Genomic DNA, 17,004 nt, shown 5'->3' on the forward strand with positions numbered 1-17,004 from the left:
CTTGGCAGAGTCACTCCCATGGGCTGAAGCTTTCTTCAGGTGGAAGGACTTTTCATCCTTCTTGAATTCAGCTTCGAAGCCTTTGATGCCTTTAACCCAGGTGGGCCCTGATAAATACTTCAGTAGAAACTGGAGGCCTTGGCTGGGGTACTGGACATACCAGAAGAGAGAAATAGATCCACCATAAGAATAGTTGCATCTCAGCTCCAGATGGTTTTCTTCAGAGACGCTGATGTGATGGTCAGGCTGGGTCACTAACTGGGCTCCAGTTCCTCCTGCAACAGCAATGCAGCATCAGTGAATCCAGGACACACCTATCTATAATGAGACAGTGTTTCCATTCAGACACCCTCAGAACAAAATCCCTTCTATATAGGCAGAAGCATGGAATATAATGTTACTTACTTGCTGTGAAGAGCATTCCAAGTAGCAGAAGAGTCGCTGAGAGCCTGGCTACAGAGGGAGGAAGATCTCCCTTGAGGAGCAGGAAGGAATGTGCCAGGGTGTGCTGAGTCCTTGTAACAGGGAAAATCTGAGAGTTAAAGAGATCCCTGTCTAGGCAATCCTAGCTACTACCAGTAAGAAATGCTTCCTTAAGAATGACTGCTCCTAAAAAAAAAAAAAAAAAAAAAGAATGACTGCTCCAGACGTTGAGCCTGTTCAAATATGCACTTCAATGAGCTGTAAGATAAAGAAGCTCATAGGAGTGAGACAAACACAGTTTATGCAACATCACCCTCTGCAGGTCAACAAAAGAAACAAATCGAGTCTTCAGGATTTTCTGCCCCATCTCCTTTCTGCTCCTATTTAGGCTTGAATTACTTAGCATTTTAAACTTATGAGAATGTTTCAGAGGTTTGCTTGCTAAGAGGCTCTTTTAATACTATGAATTAAATAATTATTGTGATTATATAACCACAATATATATTATATATATTGTAATTAATATTACTATATTATTATAATAATAAAACATAATAAAATATAATATAAATATTTAATAAATAAAACATAGAATTTTATAAATATATAACATATATTTTGTATATTTTATAAAATATAATATAAAAATATAAAATATAATAAAAATATAAGAAAAATTTAATAAAAACTATTATAATATAATAGTTTATGTGATTATATAATCACATTATCACATAAAGTAAATTATCCTTATTTTTATAGATGAGAAAATTGAAGCAAGGAAGGAAGGATGTAATTTGTTCAAGATTACAGTAAGTGATCTGGAATTTGTCCCATTGGTATGATTCAAGAATCTGTATCATTGGCCACTGACAATTCAGCACTATGGCCATTAGTCTAGATAACTCAAGTCCTTTAGAAGTTAAATGATTTGTCCAAGGACATATAAGGATTAGAACCTAATTCAATTAGACTCCACTGTGTTGTCATCTACTGACAACTACTGACAATACTACTCTTTAGAATAAATGTAATTTCACCAAGACACACACTCAGAGCAAACTTCACAAGAGAATAGAAGGTAAAGAAAATCTCCAAGGAAGTCAAACACTGACGTGATGGCCAGTAGAAAAAAGTATCAGAGAAACCTCAAAGGTGGTCCAGAGAGGTACATGGCAAATCAAAATTGACTGGTGTCCTGAAAGAGAAGGAAAGTGGAGTTTCAAAGAGGAAGGACTGTCCATCAGAGCAGATGCTAAAAAATGTCTACCTAGTGAGATGATGACTAAAAAGTGTCTATTGACTTTTAGCAGCACAAAGATCATGATTTGAGTCTTTCAGCAGAAACTCAACTGTAGTAGAGACAAGACAAAGGAGAAACATTTTGGAATACAGAAATCTCTTTCCAGAGGCTGAATGAACCGTGACGGGGAGAAAAGATATGGTTCTAACAAGACAAGGATGTTGAAGTGGTAATCGTAGGGGTTTTAAAGGTTGAGATATATTTACATGTTTTTGGAAATGTTCTATAAACAATGGATCAAACTTCTGAAGAGACAGCCAGGATGGAATATGGATCACAGGTAAGAGAATTAATTTGTGAGGAGAAACAGTTATTTCCAATTTTATTGGAATGAAGGAGGAAAGAATTGGTTTGGATTTCGGTATTATTTCAGGGTATGAAGGCAGAAAGTTGACACATCTATTAATTTAATGAATTTTTTCTTCTTGTAGGTAGAAATTAAGTACCTTCCAAGATAATTAATAGAAGAGGTCCTGGGTTAAGAAATCTGATGAGTGTGAGAAGTTTTGAAAAAGTCACTGTAGGAATTGACAATGAGAAATGATTACAGAGAAAAAGAATACTTTCTTGGAGGCACTGTGGGTCTAGCTGGTATTGGAGGTGATCACAATTTCAGTGACACCAGCCTGCCCATCTGTGTGATTTTCTTGAACTCTGCTTTATCAAAGTATATAAGAAAGTAGATTTTTTAAATTTGATCTTTATAATGACTGAACAGTATTCCATGGTATCAGTGTAATATAGTGTTTTTAATCATTACCCCAATGGGGTACATAAGGCAGATATTAGTCCATGATTAGGAATTAATAAGATCATTGATATGACTTAGAATTAACTCAAAACAATGAAGTTAGTGACTAAAGACTGATTGAAGGAAGGCTGTGAAGTTTAGATACTGTAGAAAGAGAAATAAAAGATTGGAAACTTCTGAGAAATAAGATAACAATAAAGAGATCTGGGGACTAAATGATCATAAAGAGTCAAAGAACGAATGCAGCAGAAGTATATGAGTGTAGGAATCTGAGGATGCAAGGTTTAGACAGGATGTAAGATTTCAGAGGTGGAGGGGCATCTACCTGGAGAAACATCATCACATCTTCCTGGAGTGTGGCCATGGGGAGTTTGTGACTGAGAGGGATCCTAACTGATAGACTTCCAAGTTGACGAGTTCAGGTTTCTCTGTGAATTTAAGTCAAGGAGTGTTTTAGGTTACAGTAGAATCTTATGTGTGTACATCTTCAATATATAAGGGAGAGTGTGGTGGCGTCGCACTGAATGATTCTCACAAACACACGGGATCGTAAGAGACAGTGCGGGGAGGCTCGGGAAGAGCAGCTCTGAGGAAACGCCGGGCGCGCGTTTGTTGGTAACGTGTCAGGTGATCTTTAACTGACAGCAGGAAAGCCAGACGGAGGCCAGCACTCGGGGCTAAGGAAGCGACCTCTTGGAGGTCTGGAGGAAATCACACCAGAGTCCTAAAGAAAGGCCTTTGAAGAAAGGGGGGCTTGTTTATCATACAGAACAGCACCCTGCAGTGCTGACATGTCAACCAGAACATCTAACTTCAAGGCAGGGGAGAGCAAGCGAGGAGGAGGAAATGAGTGAGAGTCAATTCCAGGAGACATTTCCGAGCAAACAGTGAAACATGGTTCCCACAGAGAGTGTCTGATGTTTATAAAGATGAGAGTGATGAAAGGAATAGGGAAAAGTAGGGGTAAAAGGCAGTCTCAAAGGGTCAAAGACAAGAGTCTGTTTTTTGGGGGGTGTGGGAGTGACAAGCATGCTGTTCTCATCTCTAAATTTGAAGTGTTTTAGATGAGGGAGGACCAGAAGTAACCATAAGTGAAAGAGCTGATATGTGGAAGGAATTTTTACAGGGGCTACTGGATGTTTGTTTTCAATAGAATGAGGATTTAGAGGGCAAAGTAGGAAGCAGTATGTGATGGTAAGAGGTAGTTAGGTCAGTGTAGAAAATTAAACAGGTCAGACTCCTTGGTGAATCATTCCTCTCTGCAAAGAGTCAATCAGGGGTAGAATCAAATGTGCCTTCAAAGGTCCTAGTACAGAGGAATGTGGCCACAACGAGATCAACTGGTGCTCAAGTCTCTAAGAAGATGTCATAAATCACTGGCTATGATTTATTTTGACTATCCCAATCAATTATTTTCAGAAGTTTTCTTTTCTTTGTGTTCAGGAAATTGTCTTTTCTATGTGCCATATGTGTATACACTTGTTACTTGTTTCTTATAACCCTCTTACATGTTATCTACTTCGGGGGGCAAGTCAATTTGAAATCACTTAGTATGTTGCACATTTCATGCAATTTTGATAGAATGAATCAGATATTCTTCTAACTTAGAATCAATATCTCAGATGTGCCTAACAGATGGAGTTTGTGAAACATTAGAATCCTCAATGTGGCATCGTTCACATCATATTCTTGGATATTCAAAAAGACTGAGAAATCTGTCCTGGTGTGTAGGATGTGTGTGGAAATGTAAATGGCTATGTTTATCATACTTTGGAAATTGTTTTGAGTCTGTGAGTGAAATCTGAGGTAACAGATACTTGTACTCAAGTCTTGGAAAGTACAGTGAGAGGTGCTCTAGCACTTTCCAAAGATCAGCATATCCCTTCAGGACACTTTCACTCACTTTTTCTCTCATTTCCTCCTCTTCCCAGCTTTAGAGCTCACTTGCTTATTTCCTCACTTTGTTTTTCCTAAAATATATCTTTCTATCTGTTTTATTTATTGAAGTGTTCTCAATAATTAGCATAGTACCTGACAAATAGTAGCTGCTCAATAAACATTTATTGGATAAAGAAATGTTCTTGGCTGAACATTTTACTGACAATTGCTAGGGATGCAATAAAATATAGAAGACATGAGTTAGAGCTTCTATAAAAATAGAAGAAAGTCAAAGGACATCACATGGATCTCATAATGAAGACAAGAATGTATTCAAAAATCCTTATTCATTCATGGACTCATTAAATTTTTCCTTCCTATTTACCTTTTTTCTTCCTTCTTCCCACCCTCTCTCTTTTCCTTCCTTCCTCTTTCTATTCCCCATTCCTATCATTATTAAATGTGAAATTGGTCCCCAACTATTTTGTTAGGCTCTTCCTGTGAACTTCAGTTCATTCCAATACACACTTCTCTTTATCTCTGACACTCTTCATAGACTGTGATAAATGGCACAGATTTCTGCTTGTTTTGTTAAAGTGTTTAATTATTGTTTGTCATAAGGTTGACACCAGATAGTTTCAAAGATTATGATTGCATGTAGCTAGATAGAGTCCTCTGGAAAGATGCAAGGAATTCTCCTAACTTGGTGAAAAAGAATAACAAAAAAATATTCATTTAGACATCAGTCGATATTCACAGTTAACATGTTATCACAACTACAAGTCAATGAAAATGTAAAAATGCACTATTCAGCAATGTGCCCAAGGAAGAACAGTGCTTGTCAATCCTAAAGTAGTGAATCAATTTGATTAACAAAAAGCCTCTTCTCATATTGGGGCTTCCCAGGTGACACTAGTGGTAAAGAACCTGCCTGTCAGTGCAAGAGATATAAAAGACACAGGTTCAATCCCAGGGTTGGGAAGATCCCCTGGAGTAGGGCAAGGCAACCCACTCCAGCATTCTTGCCTAGAATCCATGGACAGAGGAGACAGTCAGGACACGGTCCAGAGGATCGCAAAGAGTCGGACATGACTGGAACAACTTAGCACACACGCACATTGTGTATAGATAAAGTATATTTGGACTGTTAAAATAAAAAACCCAGGTAATTTCCTATTTGTGGAGGATGCGAGATACGTCCTCTCACTCTGTTGAAGTATGACTGTTTACAGCATATAGAAGGCAAGATGCCACTTCTCCAAAAATTTTAAATACGCCCTTTATTGAACATCTAGTCAAATTTTCTAGTATCTAATTCATATATCTATTTAATTTTTCATGTACATGCCAAAGTGATTCTACAAAGATGTGTAAGACAAAGATGTGTACACATCTACAAAGATATGTAATCTACAAAGATGTGTAAGATTCTACAAAGATTTGTAAGATGTTGTCTTCATTATAATCATATAATAATTATAATTACTAATTAATTAATTTAATGATAAGATGTTTCAAATACTAAATAAGCATCAGAAAGAATGTAGTGGGCCACTCCACTTTGTTTAAACTGTAGAAAGAGCTCCAGGACATTATTAAATGAAAATCAAAAGGCACAGTGTGAAAAATCGAAATAAATTCAATTTAACGGCAAATCATTTGATCTGTGTGTGCACATTTGTATGTATGTGTATAAATGTGTATGCAGTTGCATAAAGTGATGGGCAAAGATATATGTGTGTGTATTCAATTGTGTCCAACTCTTTGTGACCCACTAGACTGTAGCCGCTCAGGCTCTTCTGTCCATGGAATTTCTCAGGCAAGGATACTGCAGTGGGCTGCCATTTCCTACTCCAGGGGCTCTTCCTGACCCAGGAATTGAACCTGCCTCTGTTGTGTCTCCTGCGTTGGCAGGCAGATCCTTTACCACTGCACCACCTGGGGTTCAATTCAGTTCAGTCACTCAGTCGTGTCCGACTCTTTGCAACCCCATGGACTGCAGCAGGCCAGGCTTCCCTGTTCATCACCAACTTCCGGAGCTTGCTCAAACTCATGTCCATTGAGTCAGTGATGCCATCCAACCATCTCATCCTCTGTCATTTCCTTCTCCTCCTGCCTTCAATCTATCCCAGCATCAGGGTCATTTCAAATGAGTCAGTTCTTTGCATCAGATGGCCAAAGTACTGGAGCTTCAGCATCAGTCCTTCCAATGAATATTCAGGACTGATTTCCTTTAGGATAGACTGGTTTGATTTCCTTGCAGTCCAAAGAACTCTCAAGAGTCTTCTCCAACACCACAGTTCAAAAGCATCAATTCTTCGGCACTCAGCTTACTTTATAGTCCAACTCTCACACGCATACATGACTACTGGAAAAACCATAGCTTTGACCAGATGGGCCTTTGTCACCAAAGTAATGTCACTACTTTTTAATATGCTACCTAGGTTTGTCATAACTTTTCTTCCAAGGAGCAAGTGTCTTAATTTCATGACTGCAGTCACCATCTGCAGTGATTTTTGAGCCCCCCCAAGGTAAAGTCTCTCACTGTTTCATTGTTTCCTCATTTATTTGCCATGAAGTGATGGGATTGGTGCCATGATCTTAGTTTTTTGAATGAAGAGTTTTAAGCCAACTTTTTCACTCTCCTCTTTCATTTTCATCAAGGGGAAGCCTTTCACCTGGGGAGCTGTGCAAAAATATATGTAATTGAAATAAACAGGCTGGTATGATACACATTAAACTGTCAGAAAAGGACAGTGGGAGGAATCTCCCTCATTTACAGCTATGAGCCTTCACTTTTGCTCTGCCTGAGACTTTTATAATGAGATGGATCTATGTGCCGCTTAGAGAATATAAAAAATGATGAAAATGCTTTATAGAGGCAGAACTTATAGACAGATTAAAAATAAATATTCACTTAGTTTTTGTTTCCTTAAAACTTTTTTTTTATCATAAACATGCGGGTTCTAGAGTAGTAACAAAATAACATTTTAGATTTTCCTCTGAGTAAGATCAATTTGCAAGTGAAACAACTGTAATAATATGCGTTTCTGAGTGTGGATTTGTCCTGGGTCCAAATGAAAGAAGCCTTTGGAACAGGAGAATTATTTATGTTTTCCTTATCTTTTCATCTTTAACACACTGAAACCAACATTTTATTGACACGAGGAGGAGCTATGACAAATTATTAATACCTCTTCACTTTATTCCTGTGTTAAAATTATGATTCTTAATTGCCTTGTCATTCACAGCCACATCAACCAATGAAGCACTTCTTCCTCGTCCTCTTTCTCTTCTTTTCTTTATCCATCTTCTTCCCTTTCCCTTCCCTTCATTTTCCTCATCTCTCACTGCTCTCTGACTCTCCTTCTAGATGGCTCTAGATTTGCTCTCGTGACTGCTCCCCCACGGTGTCCCCCCTTCTTCCCACCAGAGATACTGCACAGGTGCAGCCCCATCTGTCCCAGTGTGTCCCTCTCAGGACGCAGTAGTACACAGAGATGTCTCTCAGGGTGACCTGGGGCAGGGCCAAGGTGCTGGACTTTCTGTCTGAAGCTATGGTCAGAGAGGCCAGGCTGTTGTTCCCTGTGCCTTGTAAGCCATGAATGACATACTGTGGACTCAGATTGGGACTTTGCCGATACCAATGTATATAGTCATCTCCACCAATGGCAGAGTGGTTACAAGGCAGGTTTACATCCTCTCCTTCAGCACAATCCATGGAGCTGGGCTGAGTGGTCTTAGCATCAATCACAATCCCTAAAGGGTCAAGAAAATAAAATTATCCCCTGACAACAAATCAATGTAATCCTGTGGATCAAGGGCACAACACTCCCCAAACTGTCTGGACCTACTCCCTACTCCAGTGTTTTTATCTATGTCCTGAGAAATATCATTGGTGTTTATTATATAGGGACCAAAGACACATGGCAAGAATCTGAGAACTCTATAGGCTTTATCCCATGGGTCCTTGGCTCAATAACCCCAGAGATTTCTTCCAACCTGCTTACTGCTAAGGTCTCTTCTGGGATCATGGCTATGGATTAACCTGTCATGTAGAAGTTTGTGCTCACTAGCAAATGCATAGATCTGTTCTCAATTCCATTGCTATAAAGCTGAATAAAACACAGAAAGAAGAGTAGAGAGCAAATGACGCTTTATGCTCCCTTGGCCTCAAAGTCAACCCCTTGTAGACACAGAACACTTACCCAAGGTCAGAAAAACAGTTACTCCAACCACCAGCCTCATACTTCAAGGACAAACCAGGACTGTGGGCTCAGAGCTCACACTTGTGTCTGCTCCTGGGCTTGTCTCCAGAGAACAGAAACAACTGCTGCTGGTAGAGACCTACAACCAGTGCAGGTGTCTGTTGCAGTGTGTTGTTGCCAGGATCTGTCAGCCAGTGATCAAGCAGTTCCTCGTCTAGGTCTTCCTCCCCTGATTTAGTCACATCCTGCAAAGAAGGCGAGACATCCCCAGTTCACAGCGTGCCGACTGCTATCCCTTGTGAAGTTTAAAGTCTGGCTCTGGAAAAGGAACACTGATCATGATGGTGTGTCTATCCAGAACCTGTGTTCTATCATTTCTTCTTCAAAGAAATTTTCTGATGCTCCATGAAGTAGGTGGAAAACATTGTTTAATCCCAGAAAGCTTTACTGAGCTCTATAATGTAAAGAGATGAAAATTGCCATTCACATTCTAGCAAATGTATGTGAGATTTCAAAGTAGGCTGTGGTTGTTCCGAGGGACAGGAAATATTAGTAACATTGAGACAAAAAAGCTAAACGTCTTGAGCTCGGACATTGGAGCTCAGTGTCCTGAAAAGGTTCTTGGAATCATGAATCTGTCTCCATCTAGGCAGACATTTCTCAAGGCATCGGTTCTTGATATAGTAACTGATGACATGGATGGCATTCTCCTCGTCCTCCTTGAACAATTGTCCTTAAAGGCCCTTTGTGCCCACGTTTGTAGGTGCTCAGCACCAAGGATGCAGACACTGAGAGAGAAGACGGAAGGGAGAGCAAACTCTCTGGGGTGGAGAAGGGTGGAGGTGGATGATCCTGGCAGAAAAAGAGGAGTGAAGAGGAAAGGGCATAAGGAGTAGGGAAGGAAAGAGTTAACCAGGGGTGGGAAATGGGAAAGCAGTGTTTAGGGAGGTACATGGAAAAGGTTTAGGCTATAAGGCTATGATTCCCTGAATCCTTGACCACATGCACTCAACAAAGGATTATAAAATCAGTTTATCTAAAGACAGTGAAAATCTGTCATTGTTTTTCACTTTTCTGTGGAACATCAATGGAAAACGTGTTTCCTTTCCTTTATAGCCAGAAAGGAACACTGTTTCCAAATGAAGCAGCCCCCTCTTGTGACTGAATAAACAGACTGCAGAGCTAAACTCCCACCAGAAGTCAACCTTTTGAAAAGTTCCTCAGATAGAAGGGTAAATACCCCTGGTGGCTCAGCCGGTAAAGAATCCACCTGCAATGTAGGCAATGGGGGTTCGATCCCTGGATCAGGAATATCCTCTGGTAAAGGAAATGGCTACCCACTCCAGTATTCTTGCCTGGAAATTCCCACTGATAGAGGAGCCTGGCGGGCTAAGGTGCAAGGGGTTGAGAAGAGTTGGACACGACAGAGACTAAACAAGAGCAACAATGCATGTCCTCTACAAAAATCTTAACATTAATGAAAAGAAATTAGAGAGGGAATAAATAAAGAGGCTATGGATCCAAAGACTCCATATGTTAAGATGTCAATTGTCCCAAATCAATTTGATTTGTCCCAAATTAATTCATAAATTCAACACAATCCCAAGCAAATTGCCTCAATCTCTTGTGATAGAAGCTATTGTATAACTTATGTGGAAGTGCAAAAACCTAGAATAAGCCTTGAATAAGACAAAGAAAACATCTCTTGCATTTCCAGATTTCAAAACGTGTATGAAGCCCCAGTAATTAAGATAGAATGGTCTGTTGGTATGAGGATAAAATAAAGTCAGTAAACAGAATCAAGTCCAAAAAGAGGTCATAATGCATGTGTCATCAATTTTTTTTTCTCTAAAAGTGCCTGTGCAGCTATGTGGGGCTTCCCCTGTGGCTTAGCTAGTAAAGAATCCACCTGCAATGTGGAAGACCTGGGTTCAATCCCTGGATTGGGAAGATCCCCTGGAGAAGGAAAAGGCTACCCACTCCAGTATTCTGGCCTGGAGAATTCCATGGACTGTATAGTCCATAGGGTTGCAAAGAGCTGGACATGACTGAGTGACTTTCACTTTCATTTTTAAAGATGCTTATGCAGCTCCATGGGGGAAAAGTTGGTCTTTCTAGGATAATAGCTAGAATAATTGGCTATTTGTATTTTTTGGAAGTACCAGTGTTTTGTAGCTTTCTGTGTATAAGTTCTGTACATGTTTTCTTAGATTGATGCCTAAGGGTTTAGGGTCATTCTTGAGCCATTGTAAGTTGTATTATATTACTAATTTAGATATCCACATGTTTATTGCTAGTATATAGAAATGCATTTGATTTTGTGTTCACCTTATATATCCTGAGACCTTCCGAACCTGCTTACTAGTTGTGGGAGTTTTGGAGGGTATATTCTTTGGGATTTTCTACATAGATAGAAAATAGTGGTAATTTGACTGCTTTTCTGGCTTAAAAGATTGTTTATATATTTACTTGCTTTACTGCACTGGCTACAACATCCAGCACTGTGCTGAAGGAGAGTGATTAAAGTGGATATTCTCCCTTTGTTCCCTTCCTTAGGGAAAAATATAGATTCTTTTACCAGTAAACATGCTAAGAGCTGTTGAGGAACTTCTCCATCATTCCTGTGTTTCTTAGAGTTTTCACCATGGTTGACTATTGGATTTTGGCAAATGCTTTTTCTACATTGCTGCTGATGAACTAGCTCATCTTATTGTTGACTCACAACTCCTCCACTTCCCATTAGAAGTCCTCCTCATCTTCTTTGTCTTGGGCCAAGTATGCATGTAGCATGATGGCAAATGACAGCCACTTCTCTTCAAGGTCACCCACTATTGTGAGACTGAAGGAGATGAGACAGACAGGTCTTTGTGGGTTCCAAACATCTTCAAAGTTTAAGTACGACTTTATGTGTCACAGTTTGTCCATGCTTTCGTCCTCACCAAACTTTCCTTTACAAACATTACTCTAAGCTCACTTAAAGTGAATTCAGGCTCAACATCAGATATAAAAATAATAGCTTTGTACAGACTTGTCCACCAGTTCTAGCCATTACCTGAGTTCTAGTCCTTATAACTAATCTCTTATTCTACATCACTCATGGTTCTGCTTTTCTGATTGTGCCCTGACACAAAGTCTAAGAGGAAGTGACTAAGCAAATGGTTTTGATACTGACTCCACACAACTAGACCCAGGTTTGTGATGAAGTAAAACTGCCAGTTTAAAGTATTGTGGGACAAGTTTTCAAATTTAGACAACTTTACACATGTCCTGTATGGTTGACTTAAAGTCAAAAATTCAAGAGGAGAATGTATTTGTAGAAAGTTACTCTGGACACCTGTTTCCAAAGACATAAAAGGAGCCTTTATCTAGAATTAAATCTTCTGATCAAGACCACAACTTAAACAACCACAGGACTATCATTTCTTGTCTGGGGTCTGTGGGTGTGAACTTCAGCTGGGGTCCTGCAGCAGAGGGGGCTCTCTCTTATCAAGCTCTAGGTTTTTGTACAGCTTTTCCTATTACTTCAAGCACTGTGAGCTAACAAAGAGCACAGAAGTACTTTGCAGAATCTTCCAGCTCTAAGGATGAAATGATGAGGCTGATGGATTTATCTGTTTTCTGGAGGTTTACAGAGTAGCGGCCGTTCCTTGCGTTACTGCTTTCTGAATACAGACGAATAAGGTAAGTCATCTGTCCACTGGGGAGTTGCTTGTACCAAACAAGTTCGTAATAGCTCCAACTTGTTTCATACCAACAATTCAGGGTGACTGACTGCCCCACTTGACTGGATATATCTGGCTGGTCTTGAGTAACTTTCTGGGCCACACCAGATGCTGTGGGGAAAAAAATCAGAAAACAAAGATGAAGCAGTGAATAAAATAGTGTAGGAGTTATTTAGGACCCAAAGACAAAAAAAATTGAAATCATAAGATGCTTGCTTGCTTTTCTCCAACTTTCCTTTCCTCCCCAAGTCCCTGTGAAGCACCACATGCCTGTGTGCATTCCTTTCACCCTGAATAATCACATCCGGGTTTGGAAGCATCCCTACCAGGGAGGGTGAAGGCCAGAAACATCCAGAGGAGACTGGAGAGCGGCATGAGGCATGGATTTCCCTGAACAAATGCGCTGAGTTCTGCCTCAGGCTGAGAGTTCAGTGTCTTTCAGTGCCCGGCAGCACATATACACACTACCCGGTACCTGTGTGACTCCCCGCAACAGGAAGTGGGGGTGTCATGTTCATAGACCACCTGGTCTGTGCATGCATGGGAAAAAGTCTGGCTCACCACAAACCTTTACTTTGTCTACTTGTTTTTCCCTGGTCTTTAAATTAATCAGATCCTGAAAGAAGGCATGAAAAAAAGCAATCAGTATTAAAATTTAAGCTGAGGGGAACTGAATATTAAGCAAGTTGACATACATTGATAATTATTCAGCAAAATGGTTTTTCCAGCTGATTTAAAATATAATTTACTATAGCCTATGAAATGTTCTGTTATCTATTAACTGGTCATTTATTTAGCCTATACTTACTTTTCTCCATCCAGAATCTAATGACTCTTTAAGAAAACTTGCAGATCTTAGGCTTCTTGGTAAATGGAAATTTTATTCAAAATAATTATTGTATTTCTTTGTCTTTGTATTGAGTTCTATGACTATTTAGGTTTTTCAATAAATAAAGTTACTTCACCATAAGTGACGAAAAAGCAGTCCATCTGATTTTCAGAGTCTATTCAGTTTTAAATTTTGAATGAAATTATACAGGAATCAAATATTCTTTTGAAATTTGAAATTGAGTCTTATTTATTAGACTTTGAGGAAGACCAGGATATTCATTCTTGTCCCCTCCACAAGCAGAATTACATTTATTAGACCATGCGTCCTGGAATTGTCCTGATGCCACATTTTCTGTGTCAGTGGTCCTAAGTGTTTAGTCTCACTTGTTAGTGGCTCATTATTTTTCTCTTTGTAAAACAAATTCAAGTTAAGTATGCCAAATCTTTCTGTGACATAATGCCATGATGCTCTCCTACAAAAGTTGGTATCCACAGGTTTCAAACACTTTGTTGTTGTTGTTCAGTTACTAAGTTGTGTCCAACTCTTTGTGACCCCATGCACTGCAACACACCAGGCTACACTGTACTTCAATATCTCCCAAAGTTGCTCTAATTCATGTCCATTGAGTCAATGATGCTATCTAATCGTCATCCTCTGCCTCTCCCTTCTCCTTTTGTCTTCAATCTTTCCCATCATCAAGGTCTTTTCCAGTGATTTGGCTCTTCGCATCAGGTAGCCAAAGTATTGGAGTTTCAGCCTCAGCATCAGTCCTTCCAGTGAATATTCACAGTTGATTCCTATTAAGATTGACTGGTTTGTCTTCCTTGCAGTCCAAGGGACTGTCAAAAGTCTTCTCCAGCACCACAGTTCAAAAGCATCAATTCTTCAGCTTTCAGCCTTACTTATAGTCCAACTCTTACACCACACATGACTATTGGAAAAACCATACCTTTGATTATACAGACCTTTGTCAGCAAAGTGATGTATCTGCTTTTTAATATGCCATCTTAAGCTTCCCAGGAGGCGCAAGGGTTTAAGAACCCACCTGCAAATGCAGGAGACATAAGAGATGTGGGTTCGATCCCTGGGTCAGGAAGATCCCATGGAGGAGGACATGGCAACCCACTCCAGTATTCTTGCCTGGGAAATCACACAGACAGAGGATCCAGGAGGGCTACGGTTCACAGGGATGCAGAGCTGGACACGACTGAAGCGACTTAGCCCACCTGTAGGTTTGTCATATCTTTTTTTCCATGGGGCAAGCATCTTTCAATTTCCTGGCTGCAGCCACTGTCCATAGGGATTTTGGAGCCAAGAAAATAAAATCTGTCATTGCTTCTACTTTTCCCCCTTCTATTTGCCATGAAGTGATGGGACCAGATGCCATGATCTTAGATTTTTGAATGTTGAGTTTCAAGGCAGCTTTTTCACTCTCCCCTTTTGCACTCATCAAAAAGCCCTTTCAGTTCCTCTTCATCTTCTCCCATTAGAGTGGTATCTTCTGTGTATCTGAGGTTTTTGATATTTCTCCCGGCAATCTTGATTCCAGCTTGTGATTCATCCAGCCCGGCATTTCACATGTTGTACTCAGCATATAAGTTATATAAGCAGGCAGACCATATACAGCCTTGCAAGACTCCTTTCCCGATTTGGAACCAGTCCATTATTCCATGTCCGGGTCTAACTGTTGCTTCTTGACCTGCATCCAGGTTTCTCAGGAGACAAGTAAGGTGGGCTGGTATTTCCTTCACTTTAAGAATTTTCCACACTTTGTTGTTATCCACACAAAGTTTTCAGCATAGTCAATGAAGTAGAAGTAGATGCTTTTCTGGAATTCCTTTGCTTTCTCCATGATCCAATGAATGTTAGCAACTTGATCTCTGGTTCCTCTGCCTCTTTGAAACCCAGCCTGTACATCTGGATGTTCTTGGTTCACACACTGCTGAAACCTAGCTTACAAGATTTTAAGCATAACCTTACTTGCATGTGAAATGAGCACAATTGCATAATGGTTTGAACAATCTTTGGCATTGCCCTTCTTGGGACTGGAATGAAAACTGACCTTTTCCAGTCCTGTTCAAACACTTAGTATATGTCAATACCACAGAACTTGATGACTGAAGTTTTGTATACTGTGCAAGATCATGAAGTATGTATCTCTCAATCTTCTACTTAGTTTCATCATCTTAATAGATGAATTAATTTAAAAGAACCAAAAGCAAATTAGCAAATAGAAAAGGAAGTATAGACACAGTCTCCAAAACAGTGCCAGTTCTTAAAATTTAAGGTCAAAAGAACTCATTAATGAGTGATGCAGGGAGGAGAGTTTACATGTAGTTGAACCATCTACTCTTCTGTCCCATTTCAACTCTGAGTGACAGGCAGCTGATGTCCTGGTTTCTAATTATTTACAAGGAAGCAGGGGAGACCACAAATGCCCAGAGCAGTCTGGGAGAAGAATGATAATACATATATTATATGTATCATTTTATTATACATATCACATGTTTTTATATCCACCTTTTTATGTGTAACTGTGAAATTTATCCCATTTGTAGGTTCTTGTTACTACCACTAAAATTAAGATACAGAATCATTCCATCACCCTAAAGAACTTACTTTGCAGACCATCCCCACCTCCACAACCCTTGAAAATCCCTGAAATCTGCTGATGTCCTGGTTTCCTTTTATTTGTAACTAAGCAGAAGTGACCACAATGGATTGCAGCAGCCTGGAGAGCAGCTTGAGGTTCTAAAATATATATGCTAATATAATAATTACATATACATACCAGGAAATTGATATTGCTAAAATTTTATTAAAATACAGATCACGATCTGATACCTCAGTTTTATATGCACTCTGGTTTTAATGCATAGCTCTGTGAAACTTTATCACATGTATAGACTCTTGTCACCACCATTAAAATCAGGACATAGAATTTTTCCATCTCTCTAAAGAAACCCTCTCTGCACACCCTCCCGAGGCCTGCAATTCTTTACAATCCAGGTCACTGCTGATGTCCTTTCATCTCTGTATTTCGTCCTGTTGAGAATGCTGTATAAGCAGAATCACACTACATATACAGTCATAATAATCCAATAAGTGTAATCATATACCATGTAGCCTCTGAGATTGACTTTTTTACTCAGCATAACATCCTGAGATCCAGCTAGACCACTGCATATATCAATAGTCTGTTCCTTTTAATCACTACAGACTGTCCCCAACTTATGATAATTCAGTTTAGAATTTTTAACTTTACAGTAGTGAGAAAGTGGTATGCTTTCAATAGAAACCATACTTGGAATATTGAAATTTTATCTTTTCCTGGGCTAGCAACATGCAGTATTATGTTTCCTGGTGATTCTGGGCAGCAAGAGTGAGCTGAGCTTCTGGCCAGCCTCAAAATCATGAGTATAAACAACTAACACATTTACAGCCATTTCACACCCATATAACCATCCTGATTTTCACTTTCAGTACAGTATTCAATACATTACATAAGATTTTCATCATTTTAGTATAAAATAGACTGTGTGAGATGATTTTTTTTTTCCCAACTGTAGGCTATTGCAAGTATTGGCCACATTTAAGGGAAGCTAGCTTAAATATATTAGATGGATTTTCTTTTTTTTTTATTTTAATTGACTTTCATTGGAGTATAGTTGCTTTACAATGTTAGTTTCTACAGTGCTGCAGAGTGAATCAGTTTTAATGTATATATTTATCTCCACTCTTTTATAGACCTCCTTCCTGTATTAAATGAACTTTTGACTTCCTACTGTTTCAACTTAAAATGATTTATTGCAAAATAACCCTCTTGAAGTTGAGAAAGATGTATAAATAATATTTCATTGTGTGAATGTACTACAAGATATTTATCT

General features: G+C 39.2%; 2 gene segments (V, D, J or C); both read right to left on the reverse strand.

The window, feature by feature from the left end:
• The window catches only part of LOC122444225, a 59,813-nt gene that overhangs the window by 28,670 nt on the left and 14,139 nt on the right, over window positions 1–17,004 (reverse strand).
• LOC122443276 lies at window positions 12,101–12,724 on the reverse strand. The segment is given in 2 exon segments: window positions 12,101–12,396; window positions 12,612–12,724. Coding segments are annotated over 2 exon segments (345 nt in total).

This window comes from Cervus canadensis, chromosome 6 (assembly GCF_019320065.1).
Source record: "Cervus canadensis isolate Bull #8, Minnesota chromosome 6, ASM1932006v1, whole genome shotgun sequence".
NCBI lineage: Eukaryota > Metazoa > Chordata > Mammalia > Artiodactyla > Cervidae > Cervus > Cervus canadensis.